This window comes from Anabrus simplex, chromosome 8 (genome assembly GCF_040414725.1).
Source record: "Anabrus simplex isolate iqAnaSimp1 chromosome 8, ASM4041472v1, whole genome shotgun sequence".
Lineage (NCBI taxonomy): Eukaryota > Metazoa > Arthropoda > Insecta > Orthoptera > Tettigoniidae > Anabrus > Anabrus simplex.
In genome coordinates, this window is record NC_090272.1 from 171,918,322 (window position 1) to 171,930,404 (window position 12,083).

At 36.6% G+C, this 12,083-nt stretch overlaps 1 protein-coding gene across 1 annotated transcript in view; it reads left to right on the forward strand.

Annotated features, from left to right (window-relative positions):
• Positions 1 to 12,083, forward strand: part of LOC136879354 (sodium/potassium/calcium exchanger 1) — a 232,766-nt gene that overhangs the window by 64,312 nt on the left and 156,371 nt on the right. The window contains exon 6 of the mRNA XM_068229086.1: positions 5,670 to 6,095. Coding sequence (XP_068085187.1) covers positions 5,670 to 6,095 — 426 coding nt within the window. The remainder of the gene's footprint in view (positions 1 to 5,669; positions 6,096 to 12,083) is intronic.

The following is a 12,083-nucleotide window of genomic DNA, read 5'->3' on the forward strand; positions in this document are numbered from 1 at the left end:
CAGCAACAGCTGATTTATCAGTTTGGTTGAGTCTGATACATCTGGTATGTTCTTTGATGCGAGTACACACCGTTCTCGAAGTCTGCCCATCTAAGATACTAGCAAGGTGTTATTGATAGAGAGGATACAGCAGACTCGCAAGGAGTTGGATTCAGTCTCGAGAGAGTTGCTACAGCTGCATCTACGTCTCTCAAGCTTCGTAAATGAGGAATTATGGAAGGTCTTTAATTGTATTACTGCACTGCAAGCCAACAGCATACTAGATCAGGTTAGGGGCAGGCATATTTCCAAATATGAAAGGTTATGTGAGATGCAGAAACCACATGCCATTAGACGTGATTCCAACAAAATTGTCATAAATTTGTCCAGTATAACCTTAAATGAAACCCAAAGGTCTCAACTTTGCTGTAGCACCTAGAAGAATTCCAATTGAGGAACTTATTACATCTATAGAATCCTTGGTACATAACCTCACACCTGAAGAGGCTGAGGAAGTTAGACAAGAATATTCCAGAGTTCTCAAGACTGCTAATCCACCTAAGTCGAACTTAAAACAAGGCAAAATCCAGGAGCTAAAAGATCTAAGGGACAATTCTGATATAATCGTTCTCCCCGCTGACAAGGGTAACGCGACAGTGATGATGGATAAGGATGATTATGACAACAAGATCTTGTCTTTGTTAGCTGATCCTATATACAGGATTAACAGTCATGATCCCACAACTCGCTACTGAAATGCGACCGTCAAATTGGTCAAGCAATCTTCTATTCCAGAAGATACAGCAAAGAGTCTCCTTCTAGGGGATGCTGTTCCTCCAAGACTTTATGGGCTTCCCAAAATACATAAGGAAGGACCTCTTAGGCCTATTGTTAGTACGATTGGTTCCCCGACATATGCCCTTTCTAAATATTTACGTAGTCTACTTCAACCACAGCTGGGTACCATGCCTTCCTATATTAAGGATTCCACACACTTCATTGAGAAGTTCAAAACTACATCACTTCAGCCAGGCGATATCTTGGTGAGTCTTGACCTGTTGATGGTGTTATGTCTTTCATTAATTATATTTTTACTGAAGAGATCACAAGGCTTTTCTATCACTACATGACCTCCTCCTACTTTCTATGGAAAGGGAAATATTATGAACAGACAGATGGTGTGGCCATGGGAAGTCCTCTCTGTCCTGTTGTGGCTAATTTCTTCATGGAAAACTTCAAAGAGAAAGCTTTGTCGTCGGCACCTTGCAAACCAAAGATCTGGTGGTGATACGTGGATGATACGTTCGTTGTATGGACAGAAGGTGAAGACAATCTTGGTCACTTTCTGGATCACCTTAATCGCCAGCACCCTTCCATTTGTTTCACCATGGAAATGGAATCTGATGGCAAAATACCATTTTTTTGGATATACGTAGGGTTAGAGTAAACATTATTAGTATAGAAGTTAATAAATTTTAATAAGTTTAAATGTAGGTTTTTAAGGTAGAATTTTGAATTTATGTTCTCATCACCAAGAAAGAGGATGGATCCTTAGGACACAGCATGTATCGTAAGCCTACACACACCAATAGATATCTCCACGTAGATTCTCACCATCACTCTGCCCAGACAATGGTATCCTTACAACTCTTAACTACCAGGGCTAGGAGGATTTATGAAGTGTCAGCTCTACAAGAGGAAATTAACACCTTGGGAACCACCTTTGAGAGCAATGGTTACAGCAAAGCTTTGATCTCAAGGATTCTGAAATTGACACATAATCGGACGTCTGTTAAGGAAAAATAAGTAAAAGAACTTGCTTACCTACCTTACATACATAACACTACAGAACGTATTACTAAAATCTTATGTAGGTACCATGTACGAACTGTTTTTGGAACATTAATTAAGATTATGCAACTCCTGCAACCAACTAAGGATAGTTTGCCTAAATTGCAACAACCTGGTATCTAAAGAGTTTCCTGTTATTGTGGCAAGGTTTATATTGGGCAGACTTCGAGAACGGTGTGTACTCGCATCAAAGAACATACCAGATGTATCAGACTCAACCAAACTGATAAATCAGCTGTTGCTGATCATGCCTCAACACCTGGTCATGATGTCTTTTTCCAAGAAGTGGATGTTCTTGCCCGTATAAAGCAATATTGCCCAAGAATTATCAGTGAGGCGGTTGAAATACGCAAACACCCAGATAATTTCAACAGCAATACAGGTTACAACCTCAGTGAATCATGGCTACCTATTATCAGAACCATAAGAGAGTAATGATTTGCTGTTGCCATTCGTTGTCTCTAGCATGGGACTAAAATGGCGTCCCTTTTACATCTTAGGGCACCATTTTAAGTTCGTTGTTGCTTTCTCCTAGCAACCTCTAATACGTTGTTTCTTTTCTCTGTTGTCTTCTGATGAAGAAGGGTTCCTTTTGAAACGCGTAGAGTGTATTTACAATTAATTACACCTCATGAATACTTATTGATTCTGATAAGAATACTTTCATTCCTACCTTGCATTTTGCTGCTCAGCTCATTCAGTTGTATGAAACTATCAGCAAGATATGCCAAATTACATACCCATTCATCATCTGCAAATAAATCCATGTGTTCATGGCACTCAGTAGTCAAAAATGCAAATACCTTGTCTTTTAATTTCAGTATTTTGTGTTAACACTTTTCCTCATGATAACCACCTAAGTATAATTGTGTCCTACTTATCCAAATCCCTCCTGGTTTGTTGACTTTTATTTCACAGCAAACGTCTCCTGGCTTCCGCCAGAATCTTCTTGGCTCCAGTTGTGTGCTGATGATGTTTAAATCTTGATCTATAAAAGGTATTTTTTCACTGTTATGGTATCTCTTCAAGAAAGCTAGTCTGGCGATTGACTTAGATACTTCCTTTTTCATTTCACCGAACTTCCTAACCTTCAAGTACACATCCTCTCCATAGAGATTACTAATTAATGAACATAGGTTTTGTAGCTCAAAATAAATAAATAAATAAATAAATAAATAAATAAATAAATAAATAAATAAATAAATAAATAAATAAATAAATAAATAAATAAATGAATGAATGAATGAATGAATGAATGAATGAATGAATCCATCTTCATTATAGACGGTGACACCTTTGGACGTGCAGTCTGCAAGTTTCTGTGAATCAATACCCTGCCCCTCTAAAATGTTCTACTTGCAAGGACATACATGGGCTCGTTTAGTTCTACAACTCTGATCAGTAAATCATTAGAAAACTGAGACTAACCACCGTCGTCATTATCTCCCTCTACTTATCTCACCCTCCATGGCCGAGTCCATTATTCTCCTCCATTCGCCTCACATGACCCCACCCCACCACCGAAGTTAGTTTATACGCACAGCTTCATCGATCGAGTTTATTCATACCTCATTCCGATTACTCTCCTGCAATTGATCCCACCTGGTTTTACCAGTAATTATTCTTCACGTCTGTTGTTTCCAACTTACTCATTAAATATCCTGAGTTCACTCAGATTTTACTCAAAGTCAATCTGAAAACAAAGCCATTTAAGATTACTTCGTCCGAGAACTCACTTCTTTATTGAATGATACTGTTCATTTATTACTCCGTCCTCGGAGCAAACACATTCTTGGTGTTTGAAATTATCCACTTGTTCTGGTTTTAGTATTTCCTACTTCATATTCAATTCTGTTTGGTTTATTCCGACGTGATATCACTCTAATATGTGAAAAGACCGAGATAACTAGCTCCGCGACATGAGCGCTGTAGCTATAAGCTATAGAGATATTGTGGTCACATTTCACCATCGTCAAACTTGAAGATGGTTTTCCGTAGTTTACCATTGTCACAGCAGGCAAATTCTGGGGATATACCCTAATTAAGGCCATGGTTGTTTCCTTCTTGCTCCGAAACCTTTCTGTCCCAACGTCACTGAATATCTACCTGAGCTAGAACATCGTTAAACTTCTAATAAAAATGGTCTTGGAAATGGTAATTGTAAAAAATATTGAATAAGAATATAACACTACATTTCTTATTTTTATTGAATAGGTTGAACCACGTCATTTGTTATTTCAATTTAATTATAGGCTTTCACATTTAGTTTTCTTCCGACTCTGCAATACCACTCTTATCATAAAACTGATTAAAACATAAATGATTGAAAATTGTATTCTCTATAACTTTTGTTATGTAGTATGTTTTGATAGGACGAATAATACAAGTATTTAAAAAAAATCATTTTAGGCACCTTCCCCTAAACTATCATTTCATCCAGGAAGAATAAAATTGTTCATAGCTCAGACTGTAGGTTCTTATTTCCTGACTCTATACCAATTTTCATTAAATTCTCTTTACCCATTTTCTCGTGACTCAGTGTTGATACAGACTTAGCAATAAAAATACAAATTCATGAATGTCTCTGTTATGTTAGCCAGTAGAGTAAAAATGTATAAGATATAAATGATTGGAAATTTAATTCTGTATAATGTTAGTTATGTCGTATTTATTGATAGGACCACTAATAACATAAATATTTCAGAATTAAATTTTAGGCTTTCACCTAAAGTACCATTTCACTCAGTGTGAATAAAATTATTTATAGCCTAAATTGTAGTGGCTCATTCCCTGATTTTACATACCAATTTTCATTTAATTCTCTTCAGCTGTTTTCTCGTGATGCGTGTACGTACATACATACATACATACAGACAGACAGAAATTACGGAAAAGTAAAAAGTGCATTTCTTTGTTACTGTTAACATGACCGATTCAGAAATACTGTTCTTTTTTAAATTCTGAGCAATGCACAGAAGAAACTCTTAATTTTATAAATATATAGATACACCCTGCAGACATGATTTACCTTAAACACCTAGCAGAGTGCAGTAATTGTGATATTGTTCCTTCATAGAATGTTGCTAATCCAATCCTTGCACTTCCACTCCACTTACTTGTGCCTGGCTCCTCACTTTCATCTTTCCTATCTGACCTCCCCATGGTCATCTCTTGTTCTTCTGACCGCAATGGTATTAGGTTTGTGAGACCTACAGAGTCTTTCATTTTCATGCCCTTTATGGTCTTTCCCTTTATTTTGCTGATACTTTCATTCTTCAAAGGATTGGAACTCTTCGCTTTTTCTCTCTGATTAGTGCTAAGAGAGGATGGTTGCCTTGTTTTACTTCCTCTTAAAATAATAACAAATAATAATGTTATTTGCTTTATGTCCCACTAACTACTTCTATGGTTTTCGGAGATGCTGAGGTGCCAGAATTTAGTTGCGCAGGAGTCCTTTTACGTGCCAATAAATCTACCAATGCAAGGCTGACATATTTGAGCACCTTCAAATAACACCTGACTGAGTTAGGATCAAATCTGCCAAGCTGGGGTCAGAAGGCCAGCCCCTCAACCATCTGAGCCACTCAGACCAGCTCTTAAGATAATAATCACCACCAATAATCCCTGACAGATGAATATGGGAGAATAATGTTAAGTTAATGGGTGGAATATTTGAAGTTACATTACATATTGGATAAGAATATTCTGTTTTATTTATCTGTCAGTCTAATTAATATTCTTGAAAAGCTTAAATCAGAAATGTACTATGCAATTTACTCTTCTTGTGTGTGGTTTTGAACTGATTAATTTATTTTAAATGTAAATTTTGTTCTTAACAGTGTATGGTGGAGAGCGTAAAGATGATTCTGAATCAAGGGAAAGTATCTACAAGAAATCAGATGAAGGCAAGCCTGAATCAAAGGAAAGTATCAATAAGAAACCAGATGAAGACAAGCGTGAATCAAAGGGAAGTATTCATTCTAGCCATGATGAAAAGAAGCATGGATCAAAGGGAAGTATTCATAAGAAACGTGATGAAAAGAAGCATGGGTCAAAGGGAAGTATTCATAAGAAACGTGATGAAAAGAAGCATGGGTCAAAGGGAAGTATTCATAAGAAACGTGATGAAAAGAAACATGGGTCAAAGGGAAGTATTCATAAGAAAACAAATGAAGAAAAGCCAACTAAACAACAAGATAAGAAAAGTACAAATCCACAAAGGAGTAAGAATATTACATTTGATGAAACTGCAAAATACAAAGAAGGTAAGATATCTCTTATCGTAATTTAATCAACAAAAATTGTTGTCTAAGGGAAGAGGTACTCCTTTTGCTAGTGTAAATTTATCATAAGCAATAAGTTTCATATTGATCGGTATTGATATACAAATTACAAATTAGAAAGCAAAAAGCAAAAAATGGTCCCACCTATTCAATAAGTACTTTTAAAGTATTCCTTTCATATTTTAAAAAGGCTGTTCATTATGTAACTTTCTTTCATCAAATTTGTATATTAATTTTTTACAGCTGAATAAGGTTTGCACTGTAAATACTAGAGCTCCTTGAATATTTACATGATTCTTTTGCTAAAATGGCCGATATCAATATAGAATCTCTAAGTTAATTCTTCAGAAAATGTTTTATTTTCTTAATTGTTACCTTTCCTTAAAAAATTTGAATTATTGCCCAGCTAAATGTTATTTTAGAGTTACATTACTTATGTTAAAAAAAATCGCTTAGAGGAGTCTTTGCCATTTGGTGGTCCATGGATCTCTGGGGAGTCTGTGATTTCTTCTTCTTCTCCTTCTTCCTCTTCTCCTTTTTCTTCATAACCCCTGAGTGGTTAACAACATTAACATAAAAAGGAATTAGAACATGCAAAATTTAAAAAACAATAAAACAAAAATAAGACCAAATTAAATCAGGTACAACCAATAACAACTAAAGGTCAAGGATGTGGAAAGCAGAATGGACCCTATAAGGAGTGGGAACATAAACTTTTGTGAATGATAACTTCAAAAGAGGTTAATTTGTATAAGAGGACATTTCATTTAATATATTCAAAATTTAAGATAGATTCATGTAAATTAAAAACATAACTGAAGACAAAATATAAATAAACATAAATTTAACTCACTTTACACCACATGTGAGAGACAAGGACCTAACCTTAAAACATGAATGTTATGTATAAAGCAAGGAATTTAGGTTAACATTAACTTACATTTGTATCTACATTCCATTTACCAAGAATTGAATAAAGTTTACATATTAAAACAACGTGAAAATAAACAAAGTAGCAAGATAAAAGGGAAATTCCTTCCTGGTTGAAAAATAATAAATAAACATTTTTTTTAAATCATAGAACTATAGGAGGACAAACTTTATAGATAATTAAAGATTAAAATGACAAACAATTTAGAAGGTAGCTTGCCTCAAGACCAAGTTGAGATGGGAATAATTTGGAAATTATCCCGTTTAAAATTCTTACAACCTTCAAGGTTAAATAAAGTTATATTGAAATTCTAATTTACATTTAAATTAAATCATAAGGATCATGAGTAGTTTACCCCAAGAGAAGCAAGGCTCCTTATGAGCACGGAGCACACAGAGAAACCATCCGTACGACCGGATTCCCAAAATCCCACCTCAGCATGCTTCCCGAAGGTAGCACACGCTAGGTGGGGAGACTGGAAACAGCACAGCAGAAAAATTAACCAATGAACACACAAGTTTACCCTTTCAATTTATTTAATCCAATCATTAATTTAAATATTTTAATTTGATGCTGGTCACTTTGTCTTTTGTCCTTGGTATTTTCTCAAAGCTTGTAGATTTGTGCAATTGAATCATCTACAAACAGTAGGGCCTTTGCTGTGATATCATCTGAAAAAAATCCTCAACTTTGGAATGCATTAATTTTTGCTATTCTAGTAATAATAAGTTCTTTAGTATGAAAACATACCATTGTCGGCCATCTGTTCTAACTCTATCAGTAGAGAGCTGTCTCATACTGCTTTCAAACTTCTAGGGGTGAACTTCTAGAACTGTCTCAAACTCTCATGAACTCTAGTAGGAACTACAGTATATACGCTAGTCAGTAACAGTTCAGAATTATGGTATGAATGTCTCTAGCTGTAGTAAAATCTTACTAATAGGTTCTTAATAAGCATCAACACCTGACTGTATCATACAGTACCATTTGTTTTGTGCCACTTACTGCTGTGTCTGGTACTGACAGTATCTCTGTGGTAGCTCACAAATTAAATTAAACAATATGCTGATTTAAAACATTAAAAAATGCATTCTAACACTAAGTACATATTAAAGCTGAAATAAGTAATAAACGGTGTTCTTACAAAATTGTGTTGATTATCCTCCTAGTCAATACTACAATATTTACATCCAAATAAGATCAAATTTTTCATAGACATGTTTTGACCGACCGGGTGAGTTGGCCATGTGGTTAGGAGCACGCGGTTGTGAGCTTGCATCCGGGAGAGAGTGGGTTCAAATCCCATTGTCAACAGTCCTGAAAATGGTTTTCCATGGTTTCCCATTTTCACACCAGTCAAATGCTGGGGCTGTACCTTAATTAAGGCCATGGCCGATTCCTTTCCACTCCTAGGCCTTTCCTATCCCTTCATTGTCGTAAGACCTATCTTGTCGGTGCGATGTAAAACAAATAGCAAAATGTTTTGACCCAGCATAGGATCATCCTCAAACTGGATGTTGTCCAGAGATTAAGAACCAGTTTCTTGATGATTTGGAAAAAGTTATTAGTAAAGAGAGAGTAATCATTATAGGAGATCTGAATGCAGATATTGGGATGGATAGAACAGGATATGAGAATGTAATGGGACCTCATGGATATGATGGATGACATATGGAAGGTGAACATCTCCTTGACTTCTGTGTGAGGAATGGGTTGGTGGTGAAAAATAGTTGGTTCAAGAAGAGACAGAGCCATAAGATAACACAATACAGTTTTGATGGACTACAAAAGACTGTAATTGATTATGTCATCTCAGATGAAGAAAGGAGCAGAATGTTAACAGATATCAGTTTAATGCCCAGGGAGAGTCTTGACAGTGACCACTGTCTATTAGTAGCGGACCTGAGAAACTTCTATATGCCAAAAGTACAGAACAGGAAAATGTCAAAAATCAAAGTATGGGAACTCCAGAAAACAAATAAGAGAACTGAATATGAGAACCGGATAAAAAAAACTGTTACCAAGAGATGAGAGGAAAAATGGAGAGGCAGAATGGACCAGACTAGGGGACACATTGGTTAAGGAAGCAACTGAAGTTTGTAGAAAGACAAGTATGAAAATAAGGGAAAAGGAAACTCCTTGGTGGAATTAAAGAGTGAGAGCAGCAATCAGGGAAAGAAATCTCATGCGGAAAGAAAGGGATCAGGAGAAAAATAAACCAGATCTTACTAGGGACAAAGGAAAGATTAGAAACCTCAAACAATTATACCGAAACAAGAAATTGGGTGTTAAAAGAACAGTTACAGAAGAAAAGACCAAGGCATAGAATATATTCACTCAGAAACTGGAGGAAGACATCAGAGGCAATAAGAAACTACTGTATAGTGTTATCAGCGGTAAAAGGAAACCAATGAATACCATAAAGGCACTTGAAGATGAAAATGGAAATCTGGTTAGTACAGAAAGTGACATGAGAGAAATCCTGAAGAACCATTTCGACCACCTACTGAATAGACCAGTTCAAGAACAAAATACAGAACCGGAAATCCAAGCCTACAATGAAAAGCCTCCCATCACCTGAACAGAAACTGAGACAGCCTTAAAATCTATGCCTAAAAGAAAATCTTCAGGTGCAGATGAAGTGAATGCAGACATGATAAAGGCAGCAGAAATCCAGGGTATACAATGGCTGAATAGAGTACTAAATGCCGTATGGACAAACAACAAAATACCTCAGATTGGAGCAACGGCGATATAATTTGCCTGTTTAAGAGAGGCAACAGATGGAAACCCACCAACTACAGAGGAATAATCCTGCTGTCTCATGGGCTAAACATTTTAGAGAAGATTGAGGACCATCATTGAACCACAGTTAGAGGAGGAGCAATACTGTTTCAAAGTAACAGATCAACAATGGATCTAATTTTTAGCACCTGCATGCTGATGGTAAAGTATTGGGATAAAGGCAAGAACCTGGTCATTGTATTCCTGGATATAGAAAAGGCCTATGATAGTATTATAAGAGATAGGATCTGGGAGTGTGTGAGGAAAAGAAATGTGCCTGAAGGACTGGTGAGGAAAATTCAGTTGTACAAAGACTATACTAGCTGTGTACAAATTGGGGAAGGTCAATCATCATGGTTTGAGACCAAGAGTGGAGTTCAGCAAGGAAGTGCACTGTCCCCACTACTGTTCATCACTGTTATGAACAATATAATGAAGAACGTCATGGAAAAGTTAGGTGAACTGAATGCAGTGGCCTTTGCTGATGATATCATGATTCGGGGTGAAACAGAAGAGGAAGTATAGACCAGACTCAATGTATGGAAATCCCAGTTCCAGGAATATAACCTCAACATTAGCGAGACCAGGACAGTGGTGATGGCAGTCAACAGAGAAGGGTGTCCAGCAAGTGTAAAACATGGGAAACACCAGTTAGAGTGTGTGGATAGTTTTCCTTACCTTGGAAGTGTAATCTCCAGTGATAATTGCTCAGAAAGAAAATTACAAACAGAGTGAAAAAGGCATCAGTATTCTACCAATAAGTAAGAACATTTTATGGGATAACATGATTCCAAAACTGTCCAAACTGTTGATGTTTAACAGCTATTTCATACCAATATTGACCTATGGTATTGAAGCATGCACTCTCACAAAAAGAGATTCATCAAGACTGCAATCATCAGAGATGAAATTTCTTAGAACCACCATCCAGAAGTCCAAGATGAAAAAGTTAAGAAATGAGGAGGTGAGGAAAGAAGCCGGGATTAAGGCATCCCGGTTAGACTAAATCGGCACATCCAGACTACGGTGGTACAAGCATGTGATGAAGATGGAGCCTACAAGAAAAGCCAGAGTAAATTTGGAAAGACAGGTGGAGGAAAAAAGACCTGCAGGAAGACCTCAAACCCAACGGATGGACATGATCAAGGTTGATCTAGTTACCGGAGGATGGACAGTGGATGATGTTCTTCATGACAAGTTGTACATGAACAGGAAGAAGTGGAAGAGGTCACTCATTAACAGTACCCGGGAAACTGTAACTGTACAATGATGATGACAATGATGATGATGATGATGATGATGATGATAGGGTCATCCTCAGCAAGATATATATAATAAATTACAAACATCAACACATAATATGAAGTGCTTGTTAAAAAGTTTTCCTTAAAAAAACATGATGAAAATTAAAAATATGAGGTGGTGATTGTTAAAACAGTTTTTGAGCTGGAGGCCTTTTTGTTTCAATATTTTCATTGTCCCCTGATGTAGTTCAACTGATATCTGTACCCTGTTGGCTTAATTATCATGATCAGTCATTGGCTGATATACGTAAGCTGTTATTGAATTTGAACCATCTGTTTTCATGTGTTATGTGGCCCGCTTGTATTATCTGTGTTCTCTGACTATGGAGTCCAGCTCTATGTCTATGTAAAATTTCATCCTAATTGAATGTAAATATTGTAGTATTGACTAGGAGGAAAATCAACACAATTTTTTACAATTGTGTAAGAAGTTCAACCGTCAATACAGATCTAATAATGAGAATTATTGTCTGTAATAATAATATACGGTGTGACCACTCTCTTGGACTGCTGCCAAGACAATGGTTCTCAAGCCATGCTACTGTTCATCCTGTTTTTCATCCCTTTCTCCCTACACCTTTCACTAGAGTGTCTCTGATTGGCTACTGTTTTGCTTACTATCTATAAGTGAACTAAGGGCTAAGCAACTCTTCTTTTTTTTTTTTTTTTTTTCCTAGTTGCTTTACGTCGCACCAACACAGATAGGTCTTATGGTGAGGATGGGACAGGAAAGGGCTAGGAGTGGGAAGAAAGCGGCCATGGCCTTGATTAAGGCACAGCCCCAGCATTTGCCTGGTGTGAAAATGGGAAACCACTGTCTCAACATGTTGCCCACCGGATTTTTAACAAATTACAAAATAATGAACAAATAATTGAATACAGAAAAATTTAGACTGGGACAAGATCGTGGAAGAGGAATGGTAGAAGGAAAGAGGAAGATGGAGAAGTGTC